This window comes from Mus caroli, unplaced genomic scaffold (genome assembly GCF_978045245.1).
Source record: "Mus caroli unplaced genomic scaffold, Mus_caroli_1 scaffold_10, whole genome shotgun sequence".
Classification (NCBI taxonomy): domain Eukaryota; kingdom Metazoa; phylum Chordata; class Mammalia; order Rodentia; family Muridae; genus Mus; species Mus caroli.
The window spans coordinates 98,122,330-98,141,443 of NW_028227265.1; the positions used below are offsets into that span (position 1 = coordinate 98,122,330).

Below are 19,114 nucleotides of genomic sequence, written 5' to 3' on the forward strand. Positions count from 1 at the left end.
GAGAAAGAGGAGGAGAAGGAAGAGAAAGAGGAGGAGAAGGAAGAGAAAGAGGAGGAGAAGGAAGAGAAAGAGGAGGAGAAGGAAGAGAAAGAGGAGGAGAAGGAAGAGAAAGAGGAGGAGGAAGAGAAAGAGGAGGAGGAGAAGGAAGAAGAAGAAGAAGAAGAAGAAGAAGAAGAAGAAGAAGAAGAAGAAGAAGAAGAAGAAGAAGAAGCAGCAGCAGCAGAAGAGGCAGAAGAGGCAGCAGCAGCAGCAATTACAAGAAAAGAAAGAAAAAGCCCAAATATGACAATAATTTGCTAACTACATCTTCTGTCATATTTTTAAGGTTAGGTCACAGGTCTATAACAAATAAAGAAGAAAACCTTGCGTTGACCACAGAAACGTTAAAGAGTTTTAAAGCTTACATCAACAGAGATTTGCTAGGCACCCTTAGGTGAACTCATCTCTGGTGCATGCATCCCAAGTAGACAGCCTGCCCAGAAGCCTGAGATGTCTTCATTGAGCTGAGCCAGAGGGTCTCTAATTGGGGACAGCTGTGGCCACAGCCCTAATTAGCCAGGCCTGTTGAACACTCATCCCAAGCTGTTGGCAACCTGGCCAGGACTTCATCCAGCGTGTTGTCATGGAGGGTTGCCTTTACACCTTGGCAGCATGACATTGATCTGTTAGGACTCTTTTGTTCCTGTGTCCTCACTGAGGGGTTCTCGCATTTCAGTGAGCACAGCATAAGAGAGAGCTCTTTGGCCCTTGTGGCATGAGGTATGTATGACAGATGGGCAACCATGCAGTCTAAAGCATTTTTCATTTTTATCATAGCAATTTCAAGTATTCCACTTTCTTTTATTTTCCCATAAATCATCAAGGTTGCTGAGAAAATGCAGGAATTGTGCAGATCTCCTTTTCTCCCAGATTCTCTTTTGTGTTTGAAGTGAGTACAGAAATGATCTATCACGTGTTATAGCCCAGAATTCTTGGGGAAAAAATATTATTAAATCCTTTAATTCAATCTTGAGGACATATTTTTTTAACCATAAAATATGAAGTTTTGCAAAGAATGGTTTTCTTGCTTGGTCATTAAAAGCAAGGGCTCTAGGGTCCAGTTTGTATGTTCAGTTCGGGGATCGGGCGGGATGAGGCTTCAGAATGCCAGCTGTGTGATGACAAGCAAGTTGCTCTTTTTCTCGGTCGCCATTTCTTCATCTTGGTATAAGGATAGTAACACTCCAGCCCAGAGATTTGTTATGTAACAAGAGGCAATGAGTATAAAGCTTAGACCTGAGCCTGGCACATAACAGATGTTCAATAAGCGATTACCATTCTAAGGGGATTTATTGTTGAAAGTACAAAGAGGAACTTATTTAACACCATTTCTTTTGCTTTGAAGTTGCTTTGAGGAATGCTGTAATAGTATCTTCGCACATTTACTCTAAGTGAACTGCTGGATGTTTTAAGCAGTTCTAGTTGTGAGGTGAGTTGTTTGGTACATACTTATAATCCCAGGTTGGCAACGCAGGAAGCTCGTGGCTTCAAGCTGTAGAGAAGAGAAGGCTAGCTAATTGCAACAAGCCTAATAACACCAATTTTAAGTATGAAAATTGCACTTATCTGTAAATTCACATGCATTTTTTCCCACGGAGAAACGGCCAGTGTTATAAATCTCTTGTAGATAGAGATGTGATTCGACTTTTATAGTTCATTATAATAATTTAAAAATTATTGTAGCTGCTATGAAGTGAAATTGATATGACCATTCCTGATTCTCAGTTTACTGTCCCCTTCCCCTCTTTTTCCATATCCTTCAAGCCTGGCACTTGTGGCTTCATGGAGAAAACTGTGCTAAGTTCAGTAGTGGTCATCAGAAGCTGCACACATGAAAGATCAAGCTGCCATTTCTTCACCAGCAGGTGGAAATGGCGAGCATCTACCTTGTGTGATGTCTAAACCAGGACTGCACAGAGGCGATGGAGTTGGATGCAAATGATAACACTCAGGGATATGTGAGAGCACAGTTCATTTCGGGAGGTAGGAATAGATGCAAGCCATGTAGAGAGGACTCAGCTGATGGAATGGGAGATCAGAGACCTGAAGGCAGAGGGATGGGAGTGACATGTAGGTGCTCCTGTAGCATGGAAGATGGCTTGGACACAGTGAGCAGACTCTGAGAGATGCTGAGTTACATTTGTGAAAGGCGCAGGACAAAGGTCTTAGCTGACACAGGTCAACACACTCTAATAGCGATAGCCACAAATGGGAAGTTCAGAAGACCACAATGAATGCAGAGTCAAAAGAGGACACTTCAGAATCTCCCTCTTAGCTTTACATTTTAGTAGTGTTGTATATGACAGTGTCCTCTCACAAAATCTTGCCAAAGAAGGCCTTAACCACACATGTGTAGTCCTACCTGAGGTGAATATCTATTGTCTGCCATCATCTCTTTCTACTCTATGGTTTGAAACAGGGTCTCAGCGAACGGGAAGATCCCCAGTTTGTCTTGTCTAGCTGGCCACATAGTCAACTATCTCCACCTCTCAGGCACTGGGATTAGAGGCATGTACTACCGTGCCTGGCTTTTTATACGTGTGTTCCCAACTCAATGTTCCTATTTTTGTGTGATGGGTGCTGTACCAACTATTCATTTTTCCAGTTTCCAGGCTTAGGTTTTTCAGCCAACCTGTGCAAGAGCTAGGGCCCTGACACCTTCTCTTTCAGATAAGACATTTGGGAATTGGATACAGTTCCAATCAAAGACACACACACACACACACACACACACACACACACACACACCCCTGTATGGGGACAGGCTTTGTAAATGTTTTATGTAGGGACAACTCTCTTGGGACTACACTGAGGCAGTAATGCTATTTGATATCTTTCAGATTCCCTGTTTAATATGTTCTGTATGGAGAGCTCTTCAGATCAATCGCAAGAACACAGAGCACAATGATACAAGTTAATTCTTGACAGTTAGATCTTTCATGGAATAAAAGAAAGAGCTTATATAGTCATGTGTAGAGGTGTATCTCACATCTACATGTTATACTTTTCCTGTCCTTAACAATACAGTGCACTATTAGTGTAGCAGCAGTGAGCAGATCTGAGAAGAACAGAGGAAATCTTGAAACAGGCTCCCTTAGAGTGGTGGTTCTCAATCAGTGGGTCACAAGTTCCCCCTTGGTGGTGGTAGTGGTCTAATGACCCTTTCACAGGAGTCACTTAAGATCATTGGAAAACACAATTACAGTGTGGTTCATAACAGTAGCAAAATTACAGTTATGAAGTAGCAACAAAAATAATTGTATTGCTTTGGGGTCACCACAACATGAGGGACTGAAAGGGTTTCAGCGTTAGGAGGGCTGAGAACCAGTCTTAGATCAATGATTCTCTTTCTATTTTGCTAGTTCACTTTTGCCTCTTCCACGTATATTTGATTACCAATTAAATTATTGGAATGAATAAACACATTGCCTTATGTTTTGCTATGATACAGAGGAAAACTAAGTATTGTGGGTGACTATCACCAGTTTTTTCCAAGTGTGCAACATATCAATTATAGAAAACAGAAAAGTAGAAGGGGACTTTAAGATACTCTCAGTATACCTGCTTACACTGAGTTAAGGGTTTGTAATCTTTTAGAACTTTTTCTTTTTGCTCCACTGTTTGTCTCTGTCAATGCATTTCTAAGGGTGTGGATATGTTCCTGTAATGTTAATCAAGTTTAGGAAGAAATAAATTTAGGAAGAGTCTGTTTTAAACCAGCTCTGTCATTAGATCATTTTAGAGTGTGGAGCTATTACCTTCTTAGAAACACTTACAAAGCAAAATTATGAGCTGTGGTAGACCAGACCCAAATATATCATGCCTAAGATGCTCTGGACACCCAAATTTAAAACATTAACTTGACATTGAGTTTGCCTTCAATTACCTTTAAATTTACAGGCCATTTACTCTTAGAATTGAAAAGCAAGATTTTCTTTTTCAGTTTTAACATTCAAATATTTAGTTAAAAGATGTTGACTTTAAATTATTTCAATCAGCCCTGGGCTTATAGTTTATTCCTGATAGAAAGTAGTGAAGTAATTTAGAGTTTAAGATTACATTTTAGATTTATTTTACTTTATGAGGTTGAGTGTTTTACCTGCATATATGTATGCACATGGTATATATATATATATATATATATATATATGTATATATATATATATATACACACACACACACACACACACACACTTCTCTCAGGTGTCAGAAGGCACCAGATTTCCTGCAAGTGGAGTTATGTACAGATAGTTGTGAGCTACGATGTAGATGCTAAAAACTAAATCAGGTCCTCTGCAAGAGCAACAATTGCTCCTAACTACTAAGCCATCTCTCCAACCCTAATGTAGTTTTTTTTTAATAGAATAAACAGGATTTTAACCTTTGAACAAAGCACATGTCTGAGAGACACATTTAAATATCATCCACTTACAGTGAACTATTTTAACAATTCCTGAAAAAAATTACTCCATTGAAAATTGTCTCTGGATGAATGAGAAATCACACATAACATCTGGGTTCAAATATTGCTTTGAAGTTTTGTGAAAGGGCTGAGGAGCATTCAAGGCTGTTAATCTAAAATCATAAGGAAGGACTTATATTGTCTTGATGTCCTCTATGTACTGGAATGTGGGCTCTTCCAGTTGTAAGTAGGGGCATTGCTGCTTTCTCTTGTCATTACCATTAGCAACAGAGTACTCATGGGTCAAGGATGCAGTTGCATGCTCTACTGGGGACCATGATTTTGCTTCTCCATTCATACTATAGATGACTGTGTTCAGTTTTTTAAGAACTGACCCTGGATAAGGTAGAAGTCCTTGTGTTTTAAAGGTCATCCATGCCATGGAGAACACACAGGACACATAGAATGCTTAGGGATGAAAAATGAGAGAGCAGATAGGAATATCTTCTTCTGTGGAATTTGGAATGGCCTGACACACAGAGAGAAACTGAAAGTGGTTGCAAACAGTATCCTCAGGGATACACATTTATACATGCGTGTCAGCTGGGGGAGCAGACATATTTAAGACCTTATGTATGAAGGTATTTATTTGCCTCTGTGCATTTGTGTGCCTTCTCATATGGGAAGGGATGGATGACCCTAGGGGCTATTTTGTAAGTTCAGGCAAGATATAGACCTAACAGGATTAGCCTGCAAAGTCAAGGTTATGACATTAACCCACATAACAATTTCAATGTAACACTTATCATAGTGAAATGGCATCAAGGATGGGTCTTGCACAATTTCTCATCATGTCTGCAACTTTCCCTAAATTATTAAATGAGGGGTGAATCGGTAGCATAAGGTAAATGTGCCTGTAGCCCGAGTGGAAGGGGAGTGTCAGGTCCGTGTTAGCCTGGGCTGTGTAAGAAGATCTTGTCTCAAAAGGGAAGGGGAAAAGTAAAAGGTACTGAAGGTATCAACTGCTGCGACTGTAGCTCAGTGGTAGCATGGTCGCTAGTTACATATGTGGCCTGGATTCATCCTTAGCACTTCAGGGCAAAAGCAATCCCTACTTACCAAAAGTTGGAACCTTTTACTTAATGTCAGGAAGACCAGATAAGCGAGGCCCAAGAGCAAAGAAAAAACTAAGGTTTGATTTTCTCCTTTCTGTGCGTACGTTCTTTTGTGTAAAGTTTATGTATTTGCATGTACTTCTGATTCATTAAACCATCTCAAGTGTCCTTGAAGGCTTTTCCTCTAAGAAGTCAGCAGATGCCTTCTAAGAACAAGGTTCTTTTACATCACCATAGTGCAATGATTCCACCAGAGAAACCCAACCCTTGTACATTATTTTTACTTGGGTTTCCATAATAGTTCCAGTGATAGCTACTCTTTCAAATGGGCTTCATACAGTGGCTCTACTTTTCTTTGATTATTCATGTTTAGTCTCCTTTTAATCTAGCTTGGCTTCATAGTCTTCTTTAGTTGTTCACGACATTGACTTTTTTAAAGGCTGAAAATAATTTTATAGATTAGTCCTTGTTGAATAGTTTTTGCATGAGTGTGCCTGTGTGTGTGTGTGTGTGTGTGTGTGTGTGTGTATGTATGTGTGTTTGATGTCCAGACTGTGAAGAAATAAGAAAGAAAAAAATGAAGAGAGAAGGTGAGGGAAAAAGAGATGGGAGAGAAAAGAATAAGGAGAAGGGAGGGGAAAGATTGACAATTACTCTATGAGTAAATATTTATGCAAATGAGACAACAGTCTTGTAGTTTGGGTTCAGACTTGTGTTCTGATTCTGTAAGCAAATACCTAGAGTGGTTAGAAGATGGGACGCAGACTTGCTAGGTTTAAGTATATCTAACTACAAAGCATATATTGTTTATTAAAGTAAGGGATTCGACCTTGAGAATTTTGGTAGAGTTTCAACCTTAATTTAAAATCCTGCTGCACACCATACAATCCTCCTTTTAGATACATACATGCAACAAGTTACTCTTCTTAATGTATACAAACTAGTTTCTTTGATGCCACTTAGGTCTCTCTCCTGTTGCTTTCTTTGAAACCTCTGAGCAGAGTCAGACAATTAGAAATGACCTTAAGAAGCTAATGGAGACAAACCCAGGGGCTTGTCAGAAATATTAGAATTTAGTGTTTTTTAAAACTTCCAAAGCAGCACTGAGAACCATATCTCAAAAGTCAAAGCTCTGTGGAATTTGTTCAGAAAGCAAGTCTAACTCTGAAGCTGCCAGAAAAAGAAAAGAAAAGAAAGAAAAATGGGTACTTGTTGGTGGGGAAAACACAAAACAAGACAGGGGTAGTAGTCTTCAAGTACTGAAAGCTGGGAGCAGCTGGGTCAGTGTCTGTGTCTGTGTCTGTGTCTGTGTCTGTGTCTGTGTCTGTGTCTGTGTCTGTGTCTGTGTCTGTGTCTGTGTGTGTCTGTGTGTGTCTGTGTGTGTCTGTGTGTGTCTGTGTCTGTGTCTGTGTCTGTGTCTGTGTCTGTGTCTGCGTTCTGTGTCTGCGTTCTGTGTCTGCCTGCTCCTGTGTCTGCCCCAGTATGTTCCTATTGCTTTATGAGCCACCAAATAAATGAGGGGGGTATGCACCTAGAGGGGGTACTGCTAAGAAATTGCAGAATTCAAAGGTTTTAGGCTCTAATTCCTGGGCTCAACTTCTGACAGTTTGGGGGTTTGTCTTATGAGGGCCGAGTTGTAGAAAAACAAATAACCTGAGTAGACAAGGTATCTACTTCCTGTTTCTTAGTAAGGCGACCTTGATTGCATCTCTGGACTCTCAGTCTTTACCCAGGGAGTAATTATGCCCTGGGTCAGTGAGGCAGAATCTCATTTACTTGGTTTGTTTTCTGGGATTTCCTGTTCATTCCTGAACTGAGCAGAGAAGTAGACTTTGTAGTTGGAGGTGGAAACTATGAGCTGTTGAGGTCTCGGGTTCTCGGGGTGGTTGATCATTAAATAAGTTTGTGGGTGTGGGCAAAAGGCCATCTTTTCTTCTTTAATTAAAAACATTTTATTATAAAAGCTCAAGTATACCCATCTTCATATTTATGAGGCTTTACTACTAATCATCACCATATGATTTTTATCTATACATATTCTAGCTCATAGGGGGCTTTGTATAAAGCAAAATTCCATGTCCACTTTGCAGGGTAATGTAAAGTACCATGCATAATTGTGCATAGCATAATTTTGCTATGCACAGCTTCTGTTCTGAAGATTTGGAAATAAGTGTGTGCAGTACCCAGGTTGTGGTGGAGGTGGCCATCTTGATCAGTCAGTCATTATCTCTGGGATAGCCACCACAGGCCCAATCTGGAGTGATGTTGATGAAGGACTTCACATCTTGCAGAGAGCAGCTTTGAGGTGTCTATCTGTGATCTTTAGTGAGGTGAGCCCGATGCTCATTTCTATAGATGTTTTTAAGAGGGAAAAATAATAGGCTTGACTCCATGTTACTTTCAAGTCAGTAATTTATAAAAAATCATTTACTGAAAAAATGATATGGTACTCCCAGTACCTTCCTCCAGAGTTAGGTTAATGTGTGATATGCAGCCGTGAAGGTGCTCTGAAGACAAAACATGGCCCCATGACTCTTGTAGCACTGGTTTTGTTAAATCAAGGAAGTAGCTACTAAGAACATGATTTTAGGAGTGAGTTTTTCATCCAGGTTTCCTACCTGCCTCTTTTTCTGCTGAATTTTTTTTTTTTTTAATTTGGGATTTTACTTTTCTTTTAATTGTTGGGATCCATTTTAATATACTCATTTAAATTCATATATATATATATATATATTTATGAATATGCTTGGATTCCTTCTGTCTTGTTTTGTGTTTTTCCCACCATCCAGTACCCATTTTTCCTTATATATATATATTTCTTTATTTATGTTGAGAGAGAGAGAGAGAGCGTGAGAGAGCGAGTGCCTGGTGATGGGACCTGATCAAGCTCATTCAGCATTCATTCCTTTCCTTTTGAAAGGCCTGCTGTTCACAGTTTCTTTTTCTTCTCCCTTTCTTTTTCCAGCATTGCCTCCCAGATTGAAAGAGATGAAAAGCCAGGAGTCAGCTGCAGGCTCCAAGCTCGTGCTTCGGTGCGAAACCAGCTCTGAGTACTCCTCGCTCAGATTCAAATGGTTCAAGAATGGGAATGAGCTGAACCGTAGGAATAAACCACAAAACGTCAAGATACAGAAGAAGCCAGGGTAAGTAAGGTGTCTTTAGTAATAGAATCTGTGCCAGTAGCAATAGGACAATATAGGACAGAAAACTATGAAGACTCTATAATTGTGAATTTACTGTAACGCATGCTATATGATGAACAGAAGGAATTTTGATTTTAGTCGGAGATAGTCATATCAGATAGAAATGAACTTGGGAGTTTATGATTCTAACAACATTGGGATGAAGAAATGGGACCCTAAAAGAAAGCTGTAAAAAGTCGGATGGGGCAGGGAGGGGAAAAAAGAAGAAGGAATTAGTGGCAGGTACTATAATACTCATGGAACATGAGATTCAGTCTCCTTAATATAAAATAAATGGTATTTTAGTTTTGATGTCTAATGCAATTGAAATGCCAACTTCATTATAAAGCCCAACAATTTCCTAAATTTATGGGATGGAATGCAGTGAGTTTGAACTATTTCTCAAACCAATGATCAACACATATAACTGTGTTTTATAATAAGAATTTTTAGCTAACCATTCTAAAAAGGTCAGCCAACATTATAGCAGATTTAGACAATGCAGTCATCTTTGGGAGCAGACAACCTATGCTTTCTTCTTCCTTGAGCACGGCCATGTTTGAAGCATGACATGACACTTGGGACACCTCAGTTTCTCTGTTAGATGTCTCCTCTGAGTGAAGGCAGCTTCTCCTCTCCCAACAGTCTTTGACTTAATCTTTTTATCTTTTTGCTTCTTCTTCTTCTTCTTCTTCTTCTTCTTCTTCTTCTTCTTCTTCTTCTTCTTCTTCTTCTTCTTCTTCTTCTTCTTCTTCTTTTGGTTTTTCGAGACAGGGTTTCTCTGTATAGCCCTGGCTGTCCTGGAACTCACTCTGTAGACCAGGCTGGCCTCAAACTCAGAAATCCGCCTGCCTCTGCCTACCGAGTTCTGAGATTAAAGGCGTGTACCACACCTGGCTTTCTTTTTGCTTCTTTAAGCACAAGGATGAAAATACATTTTGAAGGAAATGGGGGAAAGGAATGACCATTCATTAATCAACACCTTTAAGGTAGTCTCCTCTCTGAGAGGATTGATTCACTCACGTCTGAGAAGAGGCAGGCTTGATAGCTAAAGCAACAGCAGAGGAAGACAATCCTCCTCCTCTCTTTGGATTTCATAAACTGTAACCCAAATGTTGGCGCACACTCCCAGGCAAGGCAGAACAAAATGGCTCTAAGGAGAATGCAATTGAATGTTACCAAACTGGACATCACTCTGATGGCAATAATTAGGGATGTTTTCCTAGTTCTCATGGCTTTATTAATTGTTGTACCATTTTCTCTGGTTATTGATCATGTCTGCAAGATCTGTTGATTCGGAAATACGTTAACGGGTGAGACAAGAGGGTGCAGATCACATTATGTAGCAGGTGGTATTTCAGGGATAATGATATCAAGAGCCAAAACACCTAAAAATATTTTTTTCAACATAATGTCACTTAGAAACAACAGCGATGTTGGGGAGTTGTTAGCACACACCTTTAATCCCAGCTCTCAGAAGGCAGAGGCAGGCAGATTGTGAGTTCAAGGCCAAACTGGTCTTTGGATCAAGTTCCAGCGCAACCAGGACTGTACAGAGAAACCTTTCTAACTCTGACTCCATAAAAAGAAAAGAAAAGAAAAGAAAAGAAGAGAAAAGAAAAGAAGAGAAAAGAAAAGGAGACTGTGACTCCTTGAAGAGTCCTGCTTTGCTGTACTTGGTATTAGATATAAGATGGGTCCTAGAACACCTGTGGGACAGCAAGAGGAACCTAGGCCAGGGTGGTAGCTATTCCCCTGTCCTAATAGCTGCTGGTGCCCCACCTTCTACTGAGTAACTTCATTAGGCAGGGCTTTGATTGGGGCAAAGTGACACTGTGGAAAGATATGATTGGCCGAAGATTTAGGAGCTCGGGATTGGCTCAAACACTGTATATAAGCTTATGTCCTAAGCAATAAACTCAAATCTGTACACTGAAAAAAAAAGAAAAGAGAAGAAAAGAAAAGAAAAGAAAAGAAAAGAAAAGGAAACAATAGCATTCCAACATATAGTAAAAAACAGTTGTATAGTTGGCGTATGCTGGCTAATTTTGTAGATTGAAAAATTAAGAGTCAAGCCTGGTGCACACCAATAACCCCAGACTTGGAAGGCTGAGGCAGCAAGATCACCACATGTTTGAGGCTAGCTGGGCTATATAGCATGATCCTATCTGGAAACAAATTGGAAAAAAAAATGGAAAGAAAAATGGAGGGTCAAATATATTGTACTTTACTTAGAGCTAGAGTCATGGAACTTGTCAAAAGCTCAGAAAACAAATATAGGATTTTTAAAAAATTTCTTATGCCACAAGTCTGTCTTTGAAAGTAGGAATCACGGAGAAAGGAGAACCAGCAGAAGAGTTGAAAAGATCATTATGATTATGGAGGTTACGACAAAAACTACTTGTTAGGTACTGGAATGAACAGGTTTTGCTGTCCTAATTTCATCAGTTGGACAAATGAAGTTATATACATGACAGGTAGACTTTGATTCATAGCTTTGAATTGGCCCAACAATAGCAGTGGTAGTTAATTGTTTGTAAGGGCTTTATGCCAGCAACATAGCCAGATCCAAGAGGTAGATAGGCTCATCTCTGTGCATCGGTAGCCCTGAATTTGTATAGAGATGATCTAATTTCATTCGAATAAACATGGGAATTTCACACCGTGTGCTGCAGCACACTGTTGGAGTGAGTCCGGGGTTAGGTTGATTTGGGTTGAGTGGGGAGCAGAAATTTTTTGAACAGCATGTATGCTCCATCTCATATGTGGAAAAAAGCAAGTCAATTGAGTAAATAAACCCAAAAGGTGGGGGGAAAACCCAAAATGTGAGAAGACAAACATGAGTCTGTTTCTGAAGAGGACACACGTGTGCTCAAAAGCTTAATCGGTTGCCTGGCTTGAGTAACATGTAAAGTACCATTAGCATTCAGGAAGGCATGTTCATATTGGCTGCATAGGTCCAGACAGCTCTGAGCACTGTCTACATAGTAATATATTTCCCACCACATCAGAAAGGCCAGTGTTCAGAAATTACTCACTTTAATTCCAGCCTCGCTGCACAGAAGTAAATGAGGAGAAATTTATTCAAGCCATGCAATTGTAAATTACTCTTGGCACACACACACACACACACACACACACACACACACAGAGAGAGAGAGAGAGAGAGAGAGAGAGAGAAAGTTCATATATTTGAGCTAAAAATAAGATCTGGCTTTGTGTAGAGTAGGCGGCTGCTCAGGAGAAGATCAGCTGGTTGTTTTTCACAATCAGACGACTTGTCATTTCTGAAGCTGTTTAAAAATAGTGTTGTCAGATTTTGGAGTATCTAACAAAGATCTAAATTTAACATTAGCAAAATGCTCTATTAGTCTATTTATCCTATAAACAAGCAGAATGAACATCATCAATATTATTATTATTATTATTATTATCATGTTGTTTAAAACACAATTACCCTTGAGAATGAATTTATGTCAGTTTCTTTCTGTAGGTCTTAATGTTAATAAATAAACCTAGAATTTATATAGGTCAGTCTCTAACGTTCATGTTATTTCATAGCTACCTGTGATTATTATAGGAAGTCAGAATATAAAGATTGGCATTAGTTCAGACTATCAATAAAACCTCTTATTATTTTTCATGCTCAAATATTTATAATACTTGTTACCTAGACCTCATGACTAGGAATAGGTTGCAGTGGTTAGCTGGTCATATGACTTAAACTTAATCTTCTACTGTGGGCAGCTAAGAAGAAGGGAATTTTCATTTGAGGTATGGGATTTCCCTGGGCATCTGCTTATATCAAATGTTGACTCCTCTAGTCCTTCGCCTAGGCCTTAGTCCCTCTTTTATCTAGATTGCACATGGCAGCCAAAATTTCCCTTTAATCCCTTAGTGTTATGGAAAGATTTCACAGCAATATATAGTTTCGATCATTGTGTAAACTCATCTCCCCGTTGAATCCCCATCTCCTCTTAAGAAACAATTTTCTTGCATGTTCTCCCTGTGAGTTTAAATTCACATTTAAGTCGTTGTTTGTTTGATTTGGTAAGCCACGTGTGGCACCAATTGAAAGAGATGGAAACCACTCTGTGTTGTGTATCTACTTATCCTTCTTTTCTTGTTGTCTGTGACTGGTGGGTGATTCGGATCAAGAAAGGTAGTTGAAGGCTTTTGGCGTGTCAGATTACCTCACTGAAATATCTGTTCTGGATTAGCCTTGTGAAAGGCAAACTTGTATTTCTTGTCAGGTTCATGCATGTTTATATACCTCTAATTTTGCTTCAGCTTTTCATTTCAGCTCATGTTTTAATTTGGTGTGGAAGTGGCTTTGCTTATTTAAAGCCCTTTTGGAGATTTTATAAATAATCTTCTTTGGGGCTTGTGAGATGGCTCAGCAGTCAAAAAGGTACTTGCCCTCAAGCCTGCTGACCTGTGATCATCCCCCCAAACCCCACGTAAAGGCAGAAGGGGAGAACCAACTACCAGAGGTTGTCCTCTGTCTTTCACACCTGAGTGGTGGGAAGAGCACCCCTCCACACACAGAGAGATGGATGGATGGATGGATGGATGGATGGATGGATGGATGGGTGTTCTATTGTTTTCAGTGGCTATATTTTGGATGAAGAGCTACATGTCAGTAAAGTTTATGTACAGTCCCTTTCTTAGCTACTGAAGCACTTTGGTAGGCCACTGGTATGCTATATAAAGAATCCCAATTTCCTTATATAGAAAGTAGTCATTTTGTGTGCTTTATGTCCACATTCAGTATGGGTGTCTGGTTCTACTGTGTAAGAAGTGTGTTTTCTCCTTCTGCATCCTTCTCACAGAAAGCAAGTTGACATTTGAATCAGAATTGAAGGCATGCATACATGTACATACACACACATACACACACACACTCATGAGCTACACAAATGGAGACCTTAGTGAGAGTTTGTTTGGCAAATGGCTCTTCAGTCTTGACTCTCCCCTGAGAAAACCTAACTCTTTTCTAGATTCCCTATCTAGTTCTGGATCACCAAGGTTCTCCCTTGTAAGGTCACTTTGTGTTTTCCTTATGGTGCTCAGTTCTATAGGACACTTGGTCACTCCCCAATCACTTTATTTTTCCAGGTAGCAGTCAGGTGATCTGCTTAATAGTTGCCCATTTAACATTCCGAAGTGCTTGCTTGTGAGACTTGTTTCTTTAGCAGAACCCTTTCTCTTGTTAGGATTTCTGCAGTCTCTCCAGTTGTAGTCACCTTCTTCCAAAGTCCCAGAGTTAATGGTATTGTTCATTGGCCGTCACTCCAAAATATATTTTAGTGTTCCAGCTGTGACCCAGCCAGTTCACAGTGTACTCGGACTTCTAGCCAACTTGATTTGTATTCTGCTTGAGCATGAATTTAACCCAAAAGTAGATGCATTTTTCTTCATTTCTTTCTCAGTTTTTAAGAAATAGATTCTTCACAAGAAGAAACCCTTGCCTCTTGTGTATTTCTACACAAGTTTCTGAATCTGATTGTATCTGTTACATGTCTTGATGAGACTGAGCTTGGTCTTGGACCATTGGTGTTTTGTGCTAGATTCTCAGGGATGTTCTTTATAGTAGTGATTGAATGGCCACATCCAATGCCTGGCTTAGAAATGCATCCCTGAGGCTTGTATGAAACTCGAGAAGTACTTACATACAGAGACCTATTTTCCATTGTTTAGAGGAATACTATTTTTTTCTGAACACAGAATAGTATACACACACACACACACACACACACACACACACACACACACACTCACACACAATCCCTCTGTCCTTCATAGCATTTAGTTATATTGCTTGGGTTTGTCTTCCAGGAAGTATGACCCAGGCCTATTAGAAGACTTTAGATTTTAGAAGTATCATTTTAAGATTATGCCAATGGGAAATTTAATTACCTTGTTTCTTATAGTTCAATCCAGTTCAATAGTTAAAATATTAAATTGTTCAGGGTCAAGAAAGAGGTCTTTATATACCAGGGTAAGATTGTTCCTAAATTTATAAATTGGAAAGATTGGGGCTTTTTGCTTGTTGTACAGTCTTAGAATATTGCTCTAATTGATTTCCAGAATTTTGGGTCTTAAAATAAAAAGTTCCCATTTTATTTTATTTTATTTTAGGAATTTATTCTTCCTCTCATATAGAAGATGAGGATATTTTCTTATCTGCTTCATAATTTGTTCTTACCACTTGTTATTTCACAAACCAGACATCAAAATTCTTTTAAAAACTTCGCTGTATGTTGGCTGAAAAAATCTTATTATAATGTATATGCTTACACTTTTTTTTTTTAATTCAAAAGTATCTACCACAAAGCAAACTTAACACAGATAGGCCAAGTATATATGAACCTGATAATCCATTAGAAAATGTGTATTTGAGTATCCTAAAGTCTGGCCCAGTAAGCAGTGTTCTAATCTTGTTACATTTTGATAGTTTCCGAGGCTCTTACTCATTATTAGCATGACGTATCTATCTATTTGTGGAGATGTTTGCTTTTTTTTTTTTTTCAGAGGTAATTTAGGGAAACTTTTCTCTGAATAGCCTGTGTGGTTAATGCGTGACTATTCCCCAAACCGTCCTGGCTGGTATCATTACTTCGATGCACACAGCTGTTACAGCTGTTACTAGGAAGTCTTTCAGACAGTTTCTTCTGTGGACCATTATTTTCCAAAAGTATAAATATGTGTGCTATGTGAAAGAAAAGACGTTGGTTAAGAGATTTTACTGGACAGTCAGCATCTCTTAGTTACAATGAAAGTTCTGAGAAGCTTTTAGGGGGGTGGGTGGGACTTTAATGTTTTTCAAGGTTTTTGAGTATAGAACCCATTTCTTATGGGTCTCCGGTCCCCTATCCCCACTCCTACCCCCACCCGGGTAAATTTTACTGTTGATTTTTTGGGTGTTACAACTAATAGTGGTGACTTCTCAGCCAATGAATTGACCTGGTCATGACTGCCTGGGGCCTGTACTGCCTAAAACTGCCACTACTTCTTTCACATTGCACCCCACTTCCTGCTGTCTGTGTTAGGGATGTTAGGTCCTGTGAGTGTGTAAGCAGGAACATCCAGACACTTCTGATCCATTCATACATGTATCATATCCAGTATTCCTCGAGGGCACATCAGTGTGTTATGCTGTTGTGAGGACACAGGTAGTTTAAAGTTATAGACTGTCTGGTCTGAAGTGTATGTCATGTGTCTGGGCAGGAGACATAGTGAGAGAACTGGAATGAGAAAGGTGTATTACAGTGGTAGTAGAGGTGACCAGGATCTAGATATGGAGAGAGAAGCTTCACTTGCGTGGTCTGACCATGCGTGCAAAGCTTGACCAAGGGCTTGGCACTGAAGGTAGCCTTTGAAGGTCAGCTAAGATCACTAGGGTAAAAATTCAGGTGACAGCAGATGCTGGCGAGGATGTGGAGAAAGAAGAACACTCCTCCATTGTTGGTGGGATTGCAAGCTTGTACAACCATTCTGGAAATCAGTCTGGCGGTTCCTCAGAAAATTGGACATAGTACTACCGGAGGATCCAGCAATACCTCTCCTGGGTATATATCTAGAAGATGTCCCAACAGGTAAGAAGGACACATGCTCCACTATGTTCATAGCAGCCTTATTTATAATAGCCAGAAGCTGGAAAGAACTCAGATGCCCCTCAACAGAGGAATGGATATAGAAAATATGGTACATTTACACAATGGAGTATTACTCAGCTATTAAAAAGAATGAATTTATGAAATTCCTAGCCAAATGGATGGACCTGAAGGGCATCATCTTGAGTGAGGTAACACAATCACAACACGCTGACACCATTGCATACACTAGCAAGATTTTGCTGAAAGGTCCCAGATATGGCTCTCTCTTGTGAAACTATGCCGGGGCCAAACAAACACAGAAGTGGATGCTCACTGTCAGCTATTGGATGGATCACAGGGCTCCCAAATGGAGAAGCTAGAGAAAGTACCCAAGGAGCTAAAGGGATCTGCAACCCTATAGTTGGAACAACATGATGAACTAACCAGTACTCCGGAGCTCTTGTCTCTAGCTGCATATGTATCGAAAGATGGCCTAGTCGGCCATCACTGGAAAGAGAGGCCCATTGGACTTGCAAACTTTATATGCCCCAATACAGGAGAATGCCAGGGCCAAAAGAATGGGAATGGGTGGGTAGGGAAGGGGGGGGCATATGGGGGACTTTTGGGATAGCATTGGAAATGTAATTGAGGAAAATACATAATAAAAAAATGCAAGGCACCCTATAGAGGTGCAAAATAGGACCTACAGAAGTGTAAGGGTGGAATTGGGGATGCTGCTGCCTTCCAGGAGAGGAGGAGGAATGAAATTTGAAACCACGGTTTCTATCTGATGATTGTAGCATGTGGCAAGAGGACCATAAAGTATAGAGAAAGTAGCAAAGCATGAAAGCAACAGCAAATATTGCCACTTTCCCTTCCTGCCCCCCCTTTTCCTCATTGTCCTTGCTATAGGACATGATGCCCAGATGCCAAGCTAGGCTATAGAATAATGCTTTAACAGTCGATGTGAGCTGGGCTCGTGCCTATAATCCCGTTACTTGGAAGACTGAGCGTCTTAATTAGGGTTTCCTTGCTGTGAAGAGACACCATGACCAAGGCAACTCTTACAAAAGAAACCATTTAATTCAGGCAGGCTTTCAGTTTCAGAGGTTTAGCCAATTGTCATCATGGCAGAAAGCATGGCATGTACAGGCAGACATAGTACTGGAGAAGCTGAGACTTCTACATCTTGATCTGCAGGCAGCAGAAGGAGACTGAGTCACACTGGCCAGACTTGTGCATATATAACCTCAAAGACCACCTTCACAGTGTAATACTTCCTCCAATAAGACCACACCTACTCCAACAAGGCCATATCTCCTGATAATGTCACTTCCTTTGGGCCAAGCATTCCAACACAAGTCTATAGGGGCCATACCTATTCAAACCACCATACCAAGGCAGGAGGTTATTCAAGCTATCCTTTCTCTGAGTTTCAGGCCAGCCTGGGCTACTGTGAGAAGCTCTGCAACTTTCCCAGCATAACGTCCTTTGCAAGCACTGAGCTTCTCCTGTTAGCTCTGAACTTTTTGTAACCCATAGGTAACTTAAATTACAGGCCATGTGCAACAACAGTAAAAAAGACGAAAGTACACATCACAATGGTATCCACATTAAAGAAATGGTGAATATTGATTTAATGTTCAGAGGGCTATAAAAGTGTACTGCTGTAACAGGAACATTTATTCCAGTGTTAAGAACAATTTGTGTGGTACTTCGTGCCTGGCAATGACAATCTTCTAGGATGATACCTCTTGTTTCTTCTTGTTTCTTAGGATGATAAATGTACCCTATGGAAATTACCATGTTTCTGATTGCTATTCCACTGAGAAGTGCGGAGGGGGCATTCTTATTTACCATAGATAGCTCATTAACTCTACTAGGCTTTCAGAAAAATATTTTAAACTTTTTTTTCTCTTCTTAAACTTTTTTTTTTAACATTTGAGATTATAATTTAATTATGATATTTTTCTTCCCCCAAACCTAAACACTATTTCCTTCTTCCCACTCTCCTTCAAATCCATGGCCTCCTTTTTTCATTCATTATTACAGGATGCATATATATATGTATATACATAGATATTCCTGACCATAACCTGGTCAGTCCATGTAATGCTACTTGTATATATGTTCTCAGGGTAAGAAGACATACAAGGGAGGGGGGAAGAAAATGTGCCAGCTAATTTTAAAGAACCACAAGGCATAACATGATTGGCATTAAGCGCTGGCCGAGAATGATGGGCGGAATCAGGACCAACTCTGTCCACCTGTGTGATGAAATTATGAGGTCAGAGGCAATGTTTGGATCAGCTGAAGCATATGGCTGCCCTGACATGATAGCAAGTGATAGTTCAATATTGGATGCAGAGTATTGAACAGGAGAGTTTGGGAATTCTGAACCCAGAAGAGTATATGTATTATATTGACCTGAGGATGGATTTCTGCCACTAGCTTACACTGCTCTGCTCTCTGTCTTATAGGAAGTCAGAGCTTCGAATCAACAAAGCGTCCCTGGCTGACTCTGGAGAGTATATGTGCAAAGTGATCAGCAAGTTAGGAAATGACAGTGCCTCTGCCAACATCACCATTGTTGAGTCAAATGGTAAGACACCCACTTCCCTCTGTTTCTCAGTCTGTGACAGGAGGGATGGAGATGTGTGATAAATTGATGAGTGAAGTCTTATCATGAACAAGAGAGAAACACGGGAGAAGAAGACAAACATTATTGGCATCTTTTGTGTTCTTTGTCAAGGTCTTCATTGCATGTGATGATATAGA

At 40.0% G+C, this 19,114-nt stretch overlaps 1 protein-coding gene across 8 annotated transcripts in view; it reads left to right on the forward strand.

Moving 5' to 3' along the window:
- The window catches only part of Nrg1 (neuregulin 1), a 203,380-nt gene that overhangs the window by 35,626 nt on the left and 148,640 nt on the right, over positions 1–19,114 (forward strand). For all 8 annotated transcript variants that reach the window (XM_021171058.3, XM_021171056.3, XM_021171057.3 and 5 more), the window contains exons 2-3: positions 8,522–8,699; positions 18,817–18,938. In XM_021171058.3, the coding sequence (XP_021026717.1) occupies positions 8,522–8,699; positions 18,817–18,938 (300 nt within the window). The remainder of the gene's footprint in view (positions 1–8,521; positions 8,700–18,816; positions 18,939–19,114) is intronic.